The sequence below is a fragment of the Gobio gobio genome (assembly GCF_949357685.1).
Source record: "Gobio gobio genome assembly, chromosome: 1".
In the NCBI taxonomy this organism is placed as follows: domain Eukaryota; kingdom Metazoa; phylum Chordata; class Actinopteri; order Cypriniformes; family Gobionidae; genus Gobio; species Gobio gobio.
This window is the reverse complement of record NC_137097.1, coordinates 45,916,912-45,937,904: the sequence shown is the minus strand read 5'-3', so window position 1 is coordinate 45,937,904 and position 20,993 is coordinate 45,916,912. Positions and strand designations below refer to the sequence as shown.

General features: G+C 41.4%; 2 protein-coding genes across 6 annotated transcripts; one reads left to right on the top strand and one right to left on the bottom strand.

The window, feature by feature from the left end:
- Nucleotides 1-4,188: 4,188 nt before the first annotated feature.
- On the bottom strand, nt 4,189-10,895 carry LOC307132983 (uncharacterized protein). 2 transcript variants are annotated; one of them, XM_079827656.1, is made up of 6 exons: nt 10,572-10,895; nt 10,235-10,443; nt 8,177-8,283; nt 5,224-8,046; nt 4,789-5,009; nt 4,189-4,611 (listed from the first exon to the last, which is right to left on the bottom strand). In XM_079827656.1, exons 2-6 carry the CDS (start codon nt 10,416-10,418, stop codon nt 4,506-4,508), a joined length of 3,441 nt encoding a protein of 1,146 aa, XP_079683782.1. In that variant the 5' UTR covers nt 10,419-10,443; nt 10,572-10,895; the 3' UTR covers nt 4,189-4,505. The 2 variants fall into 2 exon arrangements, with proteins under 2 accessions (XP_079683782.1, XP_079683781.1); XM_079827655.1 differs by having other exon boundaries at nt 10,536-10,857.
- A 632-nt stretch (nt 10,896-11,527) lies between these two features.
- Nucleotides 11,528-20,762, top strand: asb16 (ankyrin repeat and SOCS box containing 16). Of its 4 annotated transcripts, none has more exons than XM_079827617.1 (8): nt 11,528-11,739; nt 12,211-12,592; nt 15,494-15,761; nt 16,928-17,336; nt 17,458-17,541; nt 17,636-17,749; nt 19,115-19,341; nt 19,433-19,678. In XM_079827617.1, exons 2-7 carry the CDS (start codon nt 12,256-12,258, stop codon nt 19,298-19,300), a joined length of 1,398 nt encoding a protein of 465 aa, XP_079683743.1. In that variant the 5' UTR covers nt 11,528-11,739; nt 12,211-12,255; the 3' UTR covers nt 19,301-19,341; nt 19,433-19,678. The 4 variants fall into 4 exon arrangements, with proteins under 4 accessions (XP_079683743.1, XP_079683742.1, XP_079683745.1 ...); XM_079827619.1 differs by having other exon boundaries at nt 11,550-11,739; nt 17,675-17,749; nt 19,433-19,647; XM_079827616.1 differs by having other exon boundaries at nt 19,115-20,762.
- Nucleotides 20,763-20,993: the final 231 nt, after the last annotated feature.

Here is a 20,993-nt window from a genome sequence, read left to right as displayed (position 1 = left end):
ATTCGACGGGTACCCCATGCCTCGGGTCGACGAGCTACTGGATCGGTTGGGAAGGGCCCGGTACATCAGCACCTTGGACCTCACCAAAGGCTATTGGCAGGTACCACTCTCTGAATCCGCTAAACCCAAGACTGCTTTCTCGACCCCCAGTGGCCACTGGCAGTACCGGACCCTTCCCTTCGGCCTGCACGGGGCCCCCGCGACCTTCCAGAGGATGATGGACATCATCCTACGGCCCCACCAGGCCTACGCAGCGGCCTACATCGATGATTTCGTCATCCACTCTGAGGCATGGGGAGACCACCTGGAACGTCTGCGGAGAGTGCTTTCGGAGCTCCGGCGGGCTGGACTCACTGCCAACCCCCGCAAGTGTCACCTCGCCCTCTCCAAGGCCAAGTACCTGGGTTTCCGAGTCGGAAGGGGCCTCATCCAGCCCCAGGAGAAGAAAGTCGAGGCCATCCACTCCGCCCCAAGACCGCAGACGAAGACCCAGGTACGGGCCTTTTTGGGGTTGGCAGGGTATTACCGATGTTTTATCCCCAACTTCTCCTCTCTAGCCGCCCCCCTGACAGACCTGACCAGGAAGGGGCAGCCGGAGAAAGTCTGCTGGACCCCAGCCCTCGAGGAGGCTTTCGCCCGGGTCAAGACAGCCCTGACGTCGTCGCCGGTACTCCGCGCTCCAGACTTCGGTTGCCCCTTCCTGCTGCAGACGGATGCTTCCGACACAGGACTGGGAGCCGTCCTGTCCCAAATCCAGGAAGGCGAGGAGCATCCGATCATCTACATCAGCAGGAAGCTGTCCCCGGCTGAGACGAGGTACGCCGCCGTCGAGAGGGAGGCCCTGGCCATCAAGTGGGCAGTCCTGGAGCTGAGGTATTATCTGTTAGGCCGCAAGTTCACCCTGGTCACCGACCATGCGCCCCTGCAGTGGATGGCCCACGCCAAGGACACCAACGCCAGGGTGACTCGCTGGTTCCTAGCGCTCCAGGACTTCCACTTTGAGGTACGTCATCGGGCCGGGGCCGCCAACACGAACGCCGACGGCCTTTCAAGGATATGGACAGCTTACGCAGGTCTGTCAGGGGTCATTCCCCACCCTCCCTTTGTTTCACCCCTACTGTCTCCATATGTTCGCAGGACCAGAACGACGCTTGGGGGGGGGGGATGTGACGAGTCCACCCAGAGGAATCAGCGTCGCCCTGGCAACAACGCACCTGCACGTAATCACCATGGGCTGATCGGTCACAGCTGCACCTCATCAGCCCGGAGGCATATAAGCGGCTACGGATGAGCAGACAGACAGACTCTGGTCTCGAGCTGAATGTACTGTTGGACTAACCTCTCTCTTATTTGTTCTCCTAGAAAGCAGCGAGTGACCGACAGCCCACTTCACTGGAGCACATTGGACACCCACTTTCACCAGGATCGAGCACCACAGAGCACGAGGATTCACCAGCCACCACGCACCGGCTCACTGACTGTTTTCACCCTTACACGAGCACTGTAAATAAAATCCACCCTCCGGGGCCTTTTGCACTCAACCTGCCTTGTCGTGTGATTCCTCACCCCGTGACAATATGCATTAAAAATACAATATTAATCACTTTAATCAAAGCTAACCTTTTGGAGTAGACCATAGAGTAACCACATAGCAATTATCAAGAACACACCATAACCTAATAAGTCTAAAATCTAGGGAACGCCTTGGCATTACCCATAACACGAAGCATTGTGGCAGCCTGGAAAGGACCCTATACCGTGATCGAAAGGATTGGGCCAGTCACATATCGTCTGAGGCAGCCGGGACGACGGCAGGCAGAGCAACTCTACCACATCAACCTCCTGAAGAAGTGGGTGGGGACCCGGGACCAAGTAGCGGCCTTGAGTATCACCGATCCCGTGGTTGTAGACATCAACCCCCATCTGTCGGCTGCCCAGAAGGCGGAGCTGCAGCACCTGGTCAGTCAGTTCCAGGATGTGTTCTCGACCCAGCCCGGGCAGACCAACGTGGTACAGCACGACGTCCGAACACCGCCAGGAGTCATCGTCCGGCAGCGGCCCTACCGTGTCCCGGAGGCTCGTCGCAGGCTATTGAGGCAGAGATCCAACAAATGCTGAAGTTGGGGGTAATCGAACCATCCCGGAGCCCGTGGTCCAGCCCCATCGTGATGGTCCCAAAGCCGGATGGCACCCTCCGCTTTTGCAACAACTTCCGACGCCTGAACGAAGTCTCCGAATTCGACGGGTACCCCATGCCTCGGGTCGACGAGCTACTGGATCGGTTGGGAAGGGCCCGGTACATCAGCACCTTGGACCTCACCAAAGGCTATTGGCAGGTACCACTCTCTGAATCCGCTAAACCCAAGACTGCTTTCTCGACCCCCAGTGGCCACTGGCAGTACCGGACCCTTCCCTTCGGCCTGCACGGGGCCCCCGCGACCTTCCAGAGGATGATGGACATCATCCTACGGCCCCACCAGGCCTACGCAGCGGCCTACATCGATGATTTCGTCATCCACTCTGAGGCATGGGGAGACCACCTGGAACGTCTGCGGAGAGTGCTTTCGGAGCTCCGGCGGGCTGGACTCACTGCCAACCCCCGCAAGTGTCACCTCGCCCTCTCCAAGGCCAAGTACCTGGGTTTCCGAGTCGGAAGGGGCCTCATCCAGCCCCAGGAGAAGAAAGTCGAGGCCATCCACTCCGCCCCAAGACCGCAGACGAAGACCCAGGTACGGGCCTTTTTGGGGTTGGCAGGGTATTACCGATGTTTTATCCCCAACTTCTCCTCTCTAGCCGCCCCCCTGACAGACCTGACCAGGAAGGGGCAGCCGGAGAAAGTCTGCTGGACCCCAGCCCTCGAGGAGGCTTTCGCCCGGGTCAAGACAGCCCTGACGTCGTCGCCGGTACTCCGCGCTCCAGACTTCGGTTGCCCCTTCCTGCTGCAGACGGATGCTTCCGACACAGGACTGGGAGCCGTCCTGTCCCAAATCCAGGAAGGCGAGGAGCATCCGATCATCTACATCAGCAGGAAGCTGTCCCCGGCTGAGACGAGGTACGCCGCCGTCGAGAGGGAGGCCCTGGCCATCAAGTGGGCAGTCCTGGAGCTGAGGTATTATCTGTTAGGCCGCAAGTTCACCCTGGTCACCGACCATGCGCCCCTGCAGTGGATGGCCCACGCCAAGGACACCAACGCCAGGGTGACTCGCTGGTTCCTAGCGCTCCAGGACTTCCACTTTGAGGTACGTCATCGGGCCGGGGCCGCCAACACGAACGCCGACGGCCTTTCAAGGATATGGACAGCTTACGCAGGTCTGTCAGGGGTCATTCCCCACCCTCCCTTTGTTTCACCCCTACTGTCTCCATATGTTCGCAGGACCAGAACGACGCTTGGGGGGGGGGGGATGTGACGAGTCCACCCAGAGGAATCAGCGTCGCCCTGGCAACAACGCACCTGCACGTAATCACCATGGGCTGATCGGTCACAGCTGCACCTCATCAGCCCGGAGGCATATAAGCGGCTACGGATGAGCAGACAGACAGACTCTGGTCTCGAGCTGAATGTACTGTTGGACTAACCTCTCTCTTATTTGTTCTCCTAGAAAGCAGCGAGTGACCGACAGCCCACTTCACTGGAGCACATTGGACACCCACTTTCACCAGGATCGAGCACCACAGAGCACGAGGATTCACCAGCCACCACGCACCGGCTCACTGACTGTTTTCACCCTTACACGAGCACTGTAAATAAAATCCACCCTCCGGGGCCTTTTGCACTCAACCTGCCTTGTCGTGTGATTCCTCACCCCGTGACAATATGCATTAAAAATACAATATTAATCACTTTAATCAAAGCTAACCTTTTGGAGTAGACCATAGAGTAACCACATAGCAATTATCAAGAACACACCATAACCTAATAAGTCTAAAATCTAGGGAACGCCTTGGCATTACCCATAACACGAAGCATTGTGGCAGCAAATAAATCTAGTTAGTCTCCTACTGCTTACTCAAAATCAATGACATTATTATGCACCTTCCTTATGGTTTTACAACAAAATCATACACTGATTCAACAATGCAGATTTAGCATTTATACCACAGATAAAAGCCTGAGTAGGTGAGACAATTTGAGGAGAAAGATGAGAGATGTGCTAGGCTGATGAAGAATGGATTACAATGAACACAATCTCTAAAACAAGATCATTGTTTTATTAAAAAAAGCATGCTCAACTGATCCAGAATATTCATAGCATTATGTTGAGCATTACTGATACGGTACAACGATAATAGAATGATTACAAAATGACAATGACACTCTAAAATGATTACAAAAAGTGCAAAAACACAAATATCAGTTGTGATAAGAAATACTTGATTATGATTAAGCAGTCTGTCACAATCAAAAATTTTTTTAAATGTACATCTCTAGGAAAGATATATACGAAAATAAGTCGTTCACAATTTGGTAATTATTTGTGGTCTTTTGATTTGTGTTATTCTCAAGGTCAGGATTTGGCTTGATCTTGACTGATTGCAGCCGCTCCTTCAACCCCTTGAGCCACTAGTGCCTCAGTCAAGAGAGTAAGGTATGAAGAGTCCGGATATCCATTGCTGCACACAAACAAACAAACAAAAGTTTAATTGGAAATTTGTAGTGCCGACTTTCCTAGAAGCTTTGAAATTCCAACATTTGGAATGTTGGAATTTCGCATGCCCCAAACGAGTTACTGTGCTCCCCCAAACTCCCTCCCCGATGGTTGCTTTCCGCTACAAATGCAAAGTACTCACCCACACTTCCCTCCCTCCATCCTGGTCTTGTGGGGGATCTTGCCCCAGTTCACTTTTGCATCTCCACCACCGGCATTCTTGCTTGAACTAATAGTAAACGTTAGCCCTTGATCAAATGCCTTTTTCAGGCAGGGCAATAAACTCCGTCCCTTTGGGTCAAGAGGCAGATAAGCCTCAAATAGTCCTCCTTTGAATGGTCTCCCAGGACAGGGATCCTTATCCTAGAAGAGATGTGTAAAGCACGGAAATTACAAGGTGATTTATTTTATTATATTAAAATAATATATATATATATATATATATATATATATATATATATATATATATATATATATATATATATATATATATATATATACATATATATATATATATATTTTTTTTTTTTAACATGTCTAGGATTCTTTACTCAATAAACTGTATATAAGCCAATACCCCTTGTATGCCATCAGGTATGCAGTACGTGATCTTGGCCGTTGTGTATTTTGTATAGCCTGAAAGGCTTGAAGGCATCTCCACACATGTCATAGATCCTTGGATGGCCTTGTGTTCTTTCCTGCCCTCTTGTTCTGAATGCTGCTCTTTAGAATGATATCCCTGCCGTATATCCTTTGAGCTATAACTTTGCACTGGATCCTCCAGCACCTTCTTCTGAGAGTGCACCCCCTCTTTTCCACACACTCGGCAGTACAAATGAAATGGTAGGCAGTCACTGCAAAGGATGACACCACAGGTGGTCCGTTTCACAGTTGCACTAATCGCTCCACACATGCATTGCTCTGACAGGGTATGGGACAGCAGGTTGGTCTGTTTCATAGTCATTGTGGTATCTTGTTTTTTGAATGCTTCAAGTGGTAAAAAAGTTGGCCAATCAATTTTTGGTCCTGTTGTGTCTTCTCTGGCATAAGCTAATTGGCTTAGTGTGTTTGTCTTTGATTCATCCATCATAGAACTAGTGTTCTCCAACCTTTCCAATGCAGCCGATTTCTGTTTGGTTGATTTACCTCTACTCTTGCGAATGCTGTTAGACGGATCCACTTGACTTGTATCCTGTAAAGAACACAGCTTTACAATTTGATCAGATTTAGAGTGATTAGGTTTTGTGGATTGTATGCTCAAAGATGCCTTGGTTGCTCCTTGATCTACACCCTCCTGGAAGGTCTTCATCTGTGATAAGGAATGAGACTTCTGCTCAGAAAATACAATCTTGAATATATCACTGGCTTGAGAGCAAAGCAGTTTTGGGCCAAGAAGGAAAATGCTGCTCTTAGTGGTGTGCAAGGTGACCTTGCGAAAGCGTGACCGGACATTCCAGCAGCAGGTTTCAAACAGTTTGTCTCTTTCAATCACACCAAGCTCTTCCAAACGTACCTCCTGAGAGCAAAAGTCACTGGCCACAACAGCCACTAGATTCTGAAGCTGCCGATGACTTTCTCCAACCTTCAATGAATCTGTGCCCTTCAGAGTCACGATCATCTCACTTTTGCTTGCTTGTTTCTCAGACATTTGCAAGTCAAATTTCATGCTGTCCAGTTGTTTGCAGTATGCCTCCTTTATGTAGGCCCACATTAGAGAAGACACAGTAAGTTCTGCTTCCACTGTGGTAATCGGACAATCTTCACTAGGTCTTCCACTACTGATGCTATTAGATCTTGCTCTTTGATGTGCATGTGCGTTAATCATTGGCTCAACTGCAATCTGGTTATTTTGCACTGGCTCTCTTAGGTACGACCGACCAGAGAAACTGTTGGCCCTTCTTAAAGATGATTTGGAAGTGGGTGCTGATGTTGAGGAGGGAGCAGCTGTCTTCCCTTCGTTATTACTGGCTGATAAGACAGTCACACTGGTATTCCCTGAAGCTTTAACTCCTGTGGTAAATGTTGAAGTGAGTCCAGCAGAAGTAGTTGGTTTGGCCTTGGATGTGCTGAAGGTGGTTCCACCAAATGTATTCATAGATGGCGGGTCTTGGTTTTTAAACAAGACATCCTCTGCTGTACAGCTTGGACTTGTCATCCTGAATGTTTCAGTTCCTTCCCCTGTCAGTTCATTACTGAGTGAATGTGAAGACTTAGTGGGTGCTGCTGACTTAGAGTTTGGGTCTAACATTAGCAAGTCCATTTTAGCAGTGATACTCCTTGTGTCTCCACCCACCTCCTCTCTACCACGTCCTAGCCCAGAGCTCTTAAACCGAGCTGCCAGTTTGTATTCTTTTGCATTCCCAACATCCCCTTTTCGTTCAGTGCTATAGCCAATCAGTTTAGGAGGCACTGGAGTGTGTACTTCACTTTTTATCTTAACCTGTGGCTCTCTCTCGAAGGATTCAGGGGATGCTGAAGCAGAACTAGGAGAGGATGGCGGCATTTCTGTCAAGCTCCCCGTCACGCTTTTCTCCACCCCCAGCATGAACATTTGTTTGGCCTGAGATACCTCACTTTTTTCTCCAACTATATAAACGCAGTCCTGGTCATAGCTAAACAGAACATTAGGCAGTACTAACTGCACCTTTTTTAACGCTGCAGTCAGTCCATCTGGCATGTAAAGGGCACTCTTTTGAACCTGGTCTTTCCTCAGACAACCCTCTTGCTGTTGATAAAGTTGCCTCAGTTCCTTTTGGGCTTGCCTCATGTTCTGTTTAACCTCTGACCCAGTTGGGACCTCTGATTGCAGGTACAGGGTGGTGATTCCCTCAGATGTAATGTGAACCACTTGCACTCCATGATGACGCAGTATATACTTGTACTCTTTAATGCTCTGCAGGTATGCAAACACATCAGCTTCCATGATAATCGAAAGATCTTCTAAATCAGCTTCATCTACCTTGCACTCTGCTCCCTCCTCCGTTTTGCTTTTCTTAGTCTGAGTACTGCGTTCAGTGAGAGCTTCATTGCTATCTTGCAGTCCATAGTGCTCTTGTCCGAAACCCACGGAGCTGAGGTCTCCTGTATGAAGGCCTGGTGACTGGGAGGCAAAGCTAGCCCATTTCTTTACACTTGCAAGGTCTTCCCTTGTCTCTGGACTTTGACCGTTGTCTCCACTAAAATTAGGATATTTGGCTCTTGAACGGTGATTATAAAATAGCATCTGCATCTGAGGAAAAGCTCCTTGAAAATCTGAATAGCTGCCTTGCAAGGTGCACGTATGCTGTAATAAGCCATGTTGCATACGTAGACCTGGAAACTCACTACACAGTACATTCAGAGTGTCTGCACCCCGAGGAAGCGGACTGCAATCTATAGTCACAGTCATATCGAGGATCACCTGAAGGAGTACAAAGAACATCAGCTGAGTGACTGTGTAAAAACGAAAATAATTCTTGCCTATATGAGTTTGGGAAATGGAACTTTTATTTTAAAAAAGCACTCTAATCTTGCTTATTCTGTCAGCAAACCTTATTCAGACTCAGGGGCTCTTGGCACGGGAGACCCAGGGAGAGTTCATATTGTATACCGTCCAGCTGTAAAATGTGAGGATGATGACGAAGCACGCTCTGGACCACTAAATAAAACCAGAAAGAAAGGATCAATCTCATTTGATGGGCAAAAACTGATTCAGCAGTTTACACATAAATAAGATGTTTGCATACACAGATGGAAGTTAATTTTTCATAATGTCTGATTTATAAAAGCATCAATTCTTATTCTCTCACCAAAGACACTGATACTCACTTATATGCAAGACGCACACACAAGCACTCTGAAACCTCACTGCCTTTAATCAGACTTGACAGGACATAAAGAATACCCTCTCACAACTTGCCCACCCCCCACACATACACTTTATCAGCAAACTGACTACACAACTCAAATGTTGCCTTAGCCTTGGCAGACCAATCAGCTAGCAAGAGCCAGAGACTTCATTAGGTATATGCCAGTCGTCTGGCTGCCAATCAGTGCATTTTGGATTTTTTCCAACGACCAACTACTCTGGTAGTAACATGCACTGAAAATCAATGTATGCACCAGAAATATAATAAGATATACAAAAGATCAAAGTAAATGTTCTACCAGACAGTTTAAATTAGTATTATGTCAACGCAAACATATCCAGATAACAAAATATAAATCATACAATGTTGTAAATTTCCAGTGTATAACATTTTTTTTATTTATTTTGCTTAAAGCTGCTCTCCGTAAATTTTTTTGTGTTCAAGATTTTTCAAAAATTATATAATGAGTGAGTACATCATGAATCCATTTTCCAAACCGTGTTTTTGTCTTACCCTAAATCATTATGGTACACTTATAATAAGTGTTTATATTTCAGACCGGTCTGGTAGAAACCGCTGCGGAGGAGCACAGTCCCTGCGTGACTCGCCAATAGACATAAACAGAGAGAATGTTTTTCCATTGCAGCCAGTATCGCAGCACAGCGCAGCGCAGCGCTGTTTTATCATATTCGATATATTTGAGTGTGTTCAAGGTTAAGTTATAATGCTACTCTGTGGGTTTGCTCTGCGGCTACTGTGAGACACTTGTTGCACACTGTAGTAAGCTAGATCGATATTAGGCATGGCAAAACATGGTACTCGTGTTACATCAAGAAAGCGTGATATAAAAAAATAAGACTAACTGTGTTGAGCTGTATAACAATTACTCATTTTCTGTCGATTAATGTATCCACACAGTTGCTCATCTGTGTAATAAAATACATAATATATTAAAGCGTCTTTGGTGTTTCCATGGTTTAAAATCGAGGGTAACACGGTATGATGTCATTGATAGGCGACAAACGGACACGGTCCGTGGTTAAAAAATTGCTTATTTCTCTGGATTTAAACATTCTTGGAAACATTTGGGATAATGTAAGTACACAAGTCAACAAAATATAAAACATTGTTCTAGTTGTTTTTGGATATTTGAATCCAAAAATCCTACATATTGTGCCTTTAAGAATAGCCATGAATTATTTACTTAAGAATTTTCCCAAAATAGTAGCTGAGGGGTAAAATGTGCCAAATAAAACCCTTAATATTTGCATTATGTAGTAGGCATCACCCTGCATGTTTTGAATTATATTCCCTTTATTGCTTAAATAAATCAGTTGTTTTGTCCAGTTGTTTGGTACAATTTCAAGCAAAACTCTGAGTGTAAAATTAACACCGCTAGTGTTTAAATAATATTTGTGGATGTTTTAACATTAAACACTAAGGGTTTTGCTATTTCACTACATTCAAATATTCTGAATATTGAACATTGTGGACTTTTGACATAGTAAAAAGTGAAAGTGAAGAAATGATTCCACAACAGGTTTCCCCCCAATTTTTTCTATGGCCATATGGTACAGATGCTTTCCCCGTAATGAAACATAATTAGTCCTTTATCGTTTATTTTAGAGGACAATATTAAAAAGTGTCACCCCCCTAGCTGTTTTATCAAAATCCATTAATTCATCTATTTACAGTGTTGTTAACTGCCGTCATAATAACCATGTAAACAATCTCTCTGACCTCTAATCTCCTCAAATGTGACGAGGGCACGCAGAGGTGTCCGACCGATGATAGTGACTGACGTGACCTCTCCTCCTCCATTCCTCTCGCGTAGGAAGTGAATCAGTAGTTTGTCCCGTAGACGTTCATGATCCACGTCTGTTGGCAAACCGTAAACGCACACCGCACGGCCTTCCTCTGCCATCCTTCAGGGTTGCCACCTATAAACACTGATTTTAATAAACACAAGTGGTTAAGAGCGGTAGCCTATGATTATTAATGCGTCACTAGACAAACTATTTGAGCACATGTATAGCCCTACCGAAATATGTTTTCCAGCTAAAGTCAGTCACAATACCTTCCTCATTATAATAAGCAAAAGTCGTTGTTCTGTCCAGCGTTTGTGTACGTCGGAGCTCGAGCACACTGTTGTTAGTTACACTTCCTGAGTTGGTGACAAATGTCGCGATTACACTTTCGTTTTTGCAAACGAGTAAAGATAAAGTTGTTTTTTCATAAAGTGTCTCGATATCAACACTTCGTCGCTCTTTTCATCTTTTGTATGAACGATTTCCCCAATTTCACAAATTCTCCAATTTCGTGCGCTGCGTCGTTTACATGAAAATAAAAGTGAAAGTGAGGCAGAAGACCAGGAATTGTTTTTTTCAACATATTTATTGCCGCGTGGAAACTGCATGTCATGAGTAAAAGTTGTGCACCTCATTTCATGTATTTGTTATTTTTTTGTGTGATTTATTTATTTAGGCCTAATTGTTATAAGTTATTATTTCCCATTCATATCTTGCTCTTTAAAAACTTCAGAAAATCAACGCAAGTTATTAAAATGTTTACGGGTAGATAAAAAGTGAAAGGCTAGATAAAATGGGTAAGCAACTAAATTATTATTTTTCATTATTATTATAAAAGAATAAAATAAAATTAGGTTATTTTGCACATCCCAGTATGTCATTCATGCTGACTATAGATGTTTAATAGTTTCTAATGAATAGGCTATAGGCTAAACCTTATCAACGAAAAAATTGCGTAAAGCATGTCAGAGCATTCATCTTTCAATTTCAGAAGCAATAACTCCAAAAGAGCAATCTAATGTTAATACAAAAGTGGGACATTTATGGTAAATGTATAACATATTGTGCAGTTTGCAGTAGGCTATTTTCAAGAACCATCACGACACCTTAAATTGATCTGGCCCAATAAAATAATGTTTTGTTTTGAATTTTACATAGGACAAGTGATATCAGTTGGTGCATCATCTACAGGCGATGTCGTGCTAGTGCAGGGAAATGTTTGCTCACATTCTAGTCTATTAATACCCAGAGCTCCACCGTGTGTCAGGTCAACAATATCTTGTGACAGCCAGCTTCGTTCTTCGTACACGCGGTCATTTCATTAAGAGAAACAGCTAATATTAGGAGCATAGTCTATTCTATATCAAACAAATGTTTTAGGCAAGTTTATCATAGATTATTGAAGTATGCCGATTATATAGGAGCAATTCGAAGAAGGTAGGACGACCTTACCATAAACACTGTTCTCAGCTGTTGTAGAGTGTCTGAGCTGTTTATAGTCTATTATTGTATTTTATTTATGTAATATCTGTTTTACTAATATATAGGCCCAAGTCTGTTCCTTAAATACAGAAACGAAATCACATTTGCAACTTGCTGTGGGTGTTTTGCTCAACTATTGAGCAATGCTGCTTTATAAACACTCCCATGTTCAGTTACAAATCACAGACAAGGCTATAGTCCCAGACTAATATGCATGTGAGCTGTTTTAACTTAAAACTTGTGTTGACATATCTTAAAATATGTTAGTGCCATTGTTTTGTCTAAAGATGCAATCTAGTTTTTTTTCTAAGGGACATTTATAAACGCTAGTAAATGTCCTAATTTAACTATTAACCCTGGCTTAATCTAAACCCTGTCTGTGAAACCAGGCCTAACAATCTCTGTGCCAATACTCTTTTGTTCCAGGTGTATTACTCTGGGACTCTTCTAAGCACAAACACTCTTGTCGGGATGTCCCGAGAAACCTTTGCCTTTAGTTCTGCTTCTCTGCGCTCATTAAGGCTAGATCAGGAGCTTCAGGACTGGGAGGATGCCAGACGGGCACTGGCACACAGGAGGGCTATGACGAGGCGTCCGCTGCCTGCCGCCCCCAGACTCCGACATGGAAACGAGAGGATCCAGACGGTTCGTGCTCCCCCACCCCAAATACAGTGCCGAGACCCAGCCATCCACAATACCTTCATGTGTGGAGATATGAAGAAAGTGTATGCCATCCTCAAAGAGCCAGGCATGGTGAATGCACTGATGGAAACCGTACATGAGGAGATGGCGTGGGCCCCGGAGATGGGTAGGACCCTTTACGCAGCCACAACACACACAAGCTGTTTTGACTTTTAAAGGGGTCATGAACTGGCTTTTTAAAACATTTTATGCTGTTGTCTGAGGTCACCTTATGATGTTTGCGTGGTTTTTACATTCAAAAACATCATAATGAATAAGTAATAGGCTATTTTCTACCCTGGTTTTGAGGCTCTCTCATGGAACGCTCAGTTTTTATGGGCGTGCCGCACTGAAGACCTGGAAGCTCAAGGGAAAGTTGATTTCTCAATTCATGACCCCTTTTATTATTCGCAGGATATCAGAAATTACATTTTCTCTAGTTAAAATGCTAATTCTCAATAAATTAGATTTCCACTAACAATGGCAATTTTTTATATCAGGAATTACATTTCCACTAGAATTTTTTTTAAATTCTTGATATCAACAATGACGTCATCACTTACAGAAATAAGAATTCTTGATACTAAGAATTCGTATTTTCACTGGTCAAATTCAGTTGTTGATATCAAGAATTTCACACATCAGAAATACAATTCTTACTACAACCCCAAATCAGAAAAAGTTGGGACAGTATGGAAAACGCAAAAAAAAAAAAAAAAAGAATGAGTGATTTCTAAATTTACTTTGACTTGTATTTCATTGCAGACAATATGAACAAAAAATATTTCATGTTTTGTCTGGTCAACTTCATGTCATTTGTAAATATGCATCCTTTCCTGTCATTCAGACCTGCAACACATTTAAAAAAAATGTTGGGACAGTAAAGCATTTACCACTTTGTAATGTTGCCATTCCTTTTCACAACACTTAAAAGACGTTTAGGGACTGAAGACACCAAGTGATGAAGTGTTTCAGGTGTAATTTTGTCCCATTCTTCCTGCAAACAAGTCTTAAGGTGGGCAACAGTACGGGGTCTTCGTTGTCGCATTTTGCGCTTCAAAATGCGCCACACATTCTCTGTTGGAGACAGGTCGGGACTGCAGGCAGGCCAGTCAAGTACCCGTACCCTCTTCCTCCGCAGCCAGGACTTTGTAATGTGTGCAGAATGTGGTTTTGCATTGTCTTGTTGAAATATGCATGGACTTCCCTGGAAAAGATGTCTTCTTGAAGGCAGCATATTATGCTCCAAAATCTCTATGTACTTTTCAGCATTAATGGTGCCTTCACAGAAGTGCAAGTTACCTTTGCCAAGGGCACTGACACAACCCCATACCATGACAGACCCTGGCTTTTGGACTTGTTGCTGGTAACAGTCTGGATGATCCTTTTCTTCTTTGGTCCGGAGCACACGGCGTCCATTCCTCCCAAAAAATACCTGAAATACTGATTCATCTGACCACAGTACACGTTTCCACTGTGTGATGGTCCATCCCAGATGCCTCCGAGCCCAGAGAAGTCGACGGCTCTTCTGGACACTGTTAACATAGGGCTTCCTTTTGGCACAGTACAGTTTTAACTGGCATTTGTGGATGTAACTGCGTATTGTGGTACTTGACAAAGGTTTGCCAAAGTAGTCCTGAGCCCATGTGGTGATATCGCTTATAGATGAATGACGATTCTTGATGCAGTGCCGCCTGAGGGATCGGAGATCACGGTTGTTCAGCTTAGGCTTGCGCCCTTTTCCTTTACGCACTGAAATTCCTCCAGATTCCTTGAATCTTTTAATTATGTTATGCACTGTTGAATGTGAAATATCCAAATCTCTTCCTATCTTTCTTTGAGGAACATTGTTTTTAAACATTTCAATAATTTTCTCACGTATTTGTTGGCAAACTGGCGATTCTCGGCCCATCTTTGCTCCTAAAGGATTGGACTTTTCTTGGATGCTGCTTTTGTACCAAATCATAATTACAATCACCTGATGATATCACCTGTTTCAAATCACATCATTATTTAACCATTTTACCTCATTACTAGCCCTAAATTGCTCCTGTCCCAACTTTTTTTTTTAAATGTGTTGCAGGTCTGAATGACAGGAAAGGATGCATATTTACAAATGACATGAAGTTGACCAGACAAAACATGAAATATTTTGTGTTCATATTGTCTGCAATGAAATACAAGTCAAAGTAAATTTAGAAATCACTTCTTTTTTTTTTTTTTTGCATTTTCCATACTGTCCCAATTTTTTCTGATTTGGGGTTGTAGTAAAAATCATATTTTTTATATAAATGATCACTTTGTTACTAGTAAAAATATAAATTTGTGATGTCAAGAACTCAATTTTCACTAGTTGAAATGTTCCTTAATATGTTAACGTATTTCAACATGTTACATTTGTAATTTCAGATATCTCAAATAGCTTTCTTACTAGTAGCCTATAACAATCACATTCATGATATCAGAAATTAACATTGTCACTAGTGACAATCGAATTATTGATATCAAAAATAAACATTTGTACTATAGTAGCAATTCAATTGTTGATATCAAAGAATAGACATCTGCACTAGTAACCATGTAATTATTGATATCATTTGGATTTTTACTAGTAAGAATTGTATTTCTGATATGTAAGAAATCAATGCTTGATATCAACAATTAAATTTGAATGGCAGCCTATGGTGACATTTAACTAGTGAAAATACAATTACAGATATCAAGAATTTTTTGAGTTTTTACTAGATGCAATTTAATTCATGATATAAAGAATTTCAATTTCTGCATGTGATACCATTGTTGATATCAAGAATTAACATTTTTACTAGTGGAAATGCAATTCCTGATATCAAAAATTGCCATTGTTAGTAAAAATCCCATTTCTGATATCAAGAATTAGCATTTTAACTTGTGAAAATTGTATTCTTCATATCAAGAATTCATATCCTGAATGAATATAAAAAGTCAAAATGGCTTACCATACAAGTTCAGGTGTATTTGGGTAAATTCATTCCTCATTCTGTTGCAGGAATGTGGACTCTCATCTCAAAAATAAAGCAGACGTCTGCACTGCGTCTGGCTGCCAGCAGGGGGCACTCTGGCTGTGTCGAGGAGCTGCTGTTTAGGGGAGCAGAGGTGGATGCAGACCCAGGGGGTCGTGCAGCTTTACACGATGCCTGTGTAGGAGGCCATAACGTCTGTGTGCGTCTGCTCTTAGACCACGGGGCTGACCCAGACCTGCTCGCTGTCGATGGCAATGCCCCGCTGCACCTCTGCAATGCAGCAGAAACATATCAGTGAGTAGGCCTGAATATGGTCAGAGGGGTTCAGTTGAAGATGTGAAAAATAATGAATAAATACAAACATGCAAAATTATTAAAGTCTAAATATATGTAAATAGCTAAAGTCTCAGAAGAACAGTCAAAAGGTACACTACAGTATACCATTTTAAATTGATAAAAACGTGACAGTTTTGTAGCATTTATAATGCTACAAAAGACTTCTATTTCCTGTATCATGTATCTATTTCTGTTTATCAAGGTTTCCACAAAACACAACCATTAAAAAAAAAAATTCACCAAAGATGTATTAAAAATAGATCAAAAGTGGCAGTAAAGACAATAATGTAACAAAGGATTTATATTAGTCCTGTCAATCACGATTAATCACATCTTACATAAAGGTTTGTAAATATATAGCATGTGTGTGTGTGTGTGTATGTATGTATATATATATATATATATATATATATATATATATATATATATATATATATATATATATATATATATATAAACATATATATACAAGCCTTTTGTGTTATATATGTGATTAATCGGTCTGACAGCACTATTTTTTTTTATCTCAAATAAATATTTCATCAAAGAATCCTGAAAAAAATGTATCAGTTTCCAACAAAATATTAAGCAGCACAACTGTTTTCAACACTGATAATAACAATAATAAATGTTTCTTGAGCATCAAATCATCATATTAGAATGATTTCTGAAAAAGTCTGGAGAAATGATGCTGAAAATTCAGCTTTGACATCACTTTAAAAAAAAAAAATGTATTCATATAAAAACAGTTATTTTAAAATGTAATATTTCTCAATATCTCACTTTTCTACTGTATTTAAAAAAAAAAAATTTAAATGCAGTCTTGGTGAGCATAAGAGACTTTCAAAAACATTAAAAAAATCTTGCCGACCCCAAACTTTTGAATGGCACTGTATAATGTCATCATTATTTAACCTTATGCCATTCTGACCTGTATTGTCTTTCTTTTGTAAAACACAAAAGGAGATCTTAGGCAGGATTATCAGAGCTTTTGTTTTCCATACAACAAAAGGTGATTTATACTGCTACTGTCACACCGTGCAGGAATGAAATTGACATTTTTCTTATTTCCCCTCTGGCGCACAATAATGAAGCCACCAATCACACTCTTATCTGCCCTGCAGGTGTGCTGAGCACTTGGTGACCTGTGGTGCGTTGGTGAATGTGGTCCAGCGTGACTCATGTCTCACCCCCCTTCACGTGGCCTGCAGGAGAGGTCTGGAGGACCACGTGGAGCTCTTCCTGTCCTATGGAGGGGACGTGACGGCTCAGACCCAAGAGGGTGAGACACCCTTGAATGCAGCCTGCGCTGGGGCAGAGAGGCCCGCAGATGCAGGACGGTATCTGCGGATTGTCCAGAAGCTGCTAGCAGCCGGGGCTGACGCCCAGACAGCTGGGAGGAAAAAGCATACGGCCCTGCATAATGCCTGTGGAAACTGTTGTCCCCGCATTGTTAAACTGCTGCTGGAACATGGGGCTCGTGCGGACAATGCTAACTGTGCCGGATACACACCCATGGACTGCCTGCTGCAGGTGGGATGATGACAGGGTTTAGACCTCTGCAATGTTCATTTTCAATATAAAAATATAAAGAGCACTTTTTATTTAAACAGTTTACGTTGATGGTTGATTTCTTCTCTCTATGTTTTGTCAGGTAGTTGAAGATTACCCAGACCAACAGCCAGAGGTTGTGGCCCAATCTCTTCTTAACTATGGAGCACATCCGCCCTCCCCCAGAGTAAGTGCAGATTGTTGTGCACCTCTTTGCCCTCCCTACTACCGACCCTTTGGTATGAAATCTGATTTTATATATCTGCGTGTGTAAATCTCAGATGCTGAAACTCTGCCTCCTCTCTCCTGCAACTTTGGAGGTAATGCTGAATTGCTATGCGGTCATCCCAGCATGTGAGGAGTGGTTAGAGGACATACCAGAGGAACTACTGAAGGTCTCTCTGAATGCAGAGAAAATAAATCACATTCCAAAAATGTTATGCTACATAGATGAGGAGAATTCATCAGTATCTAATACGAATTAAAAGCAAAAACAAATGTGTTTGGCACAATCTGTTAACATACAATAAGAATGTAGACATATACATTGAATTGAATAGCATAGCTCAGATCATTTCTCTTTTTGTACTGTATATTTACAGTACTGGTCAAAAGTTTGAAAACATTTCTATTTTTAATGCTTTTGAAAGAAGTCTCGGTAACACTTTAGAATAATGGTCATTAGTTAACATTAGTTAACGTATTAACTAACGTTAACTAACCATGAGCAGTACATTTGTTACTGTATTTGTTCATCTTTGTTAACGTTAGTTAATATAAATCCAGCTGTTCATGGTTTGTTCATGTTAGTTCACAGCGCATTAACTAATGTTAACAAGATTTTAATAATGCATTAGTAAATGTTGAAATTAACTTTAACAAAGATTAATAAACGCTTTATATATGCAGTTCATTATTAGTTAATGTTAACTAATGTAGTTAACTAATGTTAACTAATGACCATTATTCTAAAGTGTTACCGAAGTCTCTTCGGCTCATCAAGCCTGCATTTATTTGATCAATAATACAGAACAAATTTAATATTGTGAAATAGCATTAAAATTTAAAATAATGTTTTTCTATTTGAATATACTTTAAAATATAATTTATTTCTGTGATGGTAACACTGAATTTTCTTCATTACTCCAGTCTTCGGTGTCATATGATCCTATTCAGAAATCATTCTAATAGGACAATTATTATCAATGTTGGACGTTTATTATCAAACATGTGATACTTTTTTTAGGACTAAAATAAAATAAAAGGTTTAAAAAAAATCTGCATTTGTTTTAAATCTTTTGTAACAATATACAGTACCGTACGTTTTGGATCAGACATTTTTTTCTTTCTTTTTTTTAAAAGAAATTAATACTTTTTTTCAGCAAGGATGTGTTAAATTGATTTAATGATGATAAAGATTTATATTGTAAGAAAAGATTTCTATTTCGAATAAATGCATTGCAATGAATCCTTAAAAAAAGTATCACAGGTTCCCAAAAAAATATTAAGCAGCACAACAGTTTTCAACACAATACAATTTCACGGATAATAAATCAGCATTAGAATGATTTCTGAAGGATCATGTGAATAATGCTGAAAATGTATTATATTTTAAAGTATAGTAATAAATGTTATGTATAGTAATGTTTCCAAACTTCTGACCAGTATATACAGTGTATATACTACCATTAAAAAGTATCTGTGCGACTATACATTCAGAAACTAATATCCTAATGAAAAATCATGTATTGTTCTGTCAGGAGCATCAGTCTTTCTTCGATGCGGTCAGACGGATGAGCGGTCAGCCTCGCTGTCTTCAGCACCTCTGCCGCTGTGTGCTCCGCCGCCATCTGGGGTCACTGTGTCACTTCGCAATAGTCCAGCTCAACATTCCCACCACTTTAAAAGATTATCTACTGCTGCAAAATGACGGACAGCTCTGTTGAGCTCCACTCTTAGAGAAACCAAAAATAGCTGACTGAAAACAGTGGGCTGAACATTTCTCTCTTTTTTACATACTATATTTATCATCTGTGATAATACATTGTTATAAATTGATATCTGTCTGATGGTTTCAGATCCCTGCACACCTCTTGACAATAGCAGCACAGTCAAGGATGGATTATGGTCCTGGCCGAATGGTCCAGTGCCCCCGGGGTGTTTGGCTGTCAGAGCAGAGGCCTCAAACTAAGAGGCCCGCTGTGACCTGAAAGACAGACAAATCTAATATTAATAGTGATATTGATCGATGGATAGTGCTTGAATATGTGCCAATGAATGTCCTCACTATGTGAAATAAACAAAGAAATGAGAATAAGATTAGCACCAACTGAATTTATTATTGCAGCTTTGATGGTCATCCAAATCTATAATTTCTGTAATTTCTTTATTACTCACAGTTGCCATTTCATTTCTTGTATTTCTGAGATAATTGCAAATACATTATTTAAAAATCTTGCAGTTAAGATACTGCAATATGATATTGCAGACCTACATATATTTTTTTGTAAACCACCACATCTGTAAAATGTAATTTTATATATTATAATTACTTAGATTTTTTTTAAATTACAAAATGTAATTAGTTTGTCAGGTGTAATTATTTAGATGTAATGTCGAAAATTCAGTGGCCTTGTACATCATTTTCTTTACTTATGTTAACCTTACTAATGTTAAATGTATTGTTTCATGCTATATTTGCTTTAGTGTGTGTGTGGTTTACAATGAATAAGCAGCAATAGCTATTTGACAACATTGTGTGGCTCCTGACAAAGAACTACCACATAATTAATTGTACAAAAATATTTTAACCCTCTGGTGCTCTTCGGTCATTTCTGACCGGAACATTTTCTGTTTTGAAATGTTAAAAATCACAGCTTCATCAGAATGATATGAAACTTGGTGATTTTTCTAAACACACAAAAAAATTGGGGTCATGATTCGAGCATGCTATATGGTCGTTAAAAAAAAGTAGCGTTCATTGTCTTCGGTCATAAATGACCGACCATAAATGAATGGGAAATCGGCAAAAACACAAAAATTCACTGAATATTTGCGTGTACAATCTACAAATCGGCCATGATGCTGAAAAAAAAGTACACAGCAGTAAAGGGGTGACACTCTAAAACACCAAGAGTGTGATATTGACACATCCACTCACACACACACGCACACTTATACACACCCACACCTATGAAAAACTGAGCCTATGAACCACATTTTTTTTTTTTTTAAATCACAGCTTAATCTGGAAAATATGAAACTTGGTGACTTTTCTAGCATTAGGTATGTTAACACTAAAAAAAATTGAGGGCATAATTCGAGCATGCTAAGTGGTCATAAAAAAAATACTCCCACTTGTGCTCTTCGGTCAAAAATGACACCATATGAAATGAATGGGAAATCGGCAAAAACACAAATTCACAGAAAAAAAAATCTATATTTCTAACAAACAAAAAAATATCTAAACCTTTATAATAGCCTTTGAGATTTTTTAAATATATATTCAAATCCATTAAAAAATAATGATTAAATGTTTTCAAAACAGAACTAGGGAATCCTCCATAGAGACATCTAGTGATTACACCACATGGTTGCATGATTTCCAAAAGAGGGCGCTAATCTGCCTTCAAAAAAAAT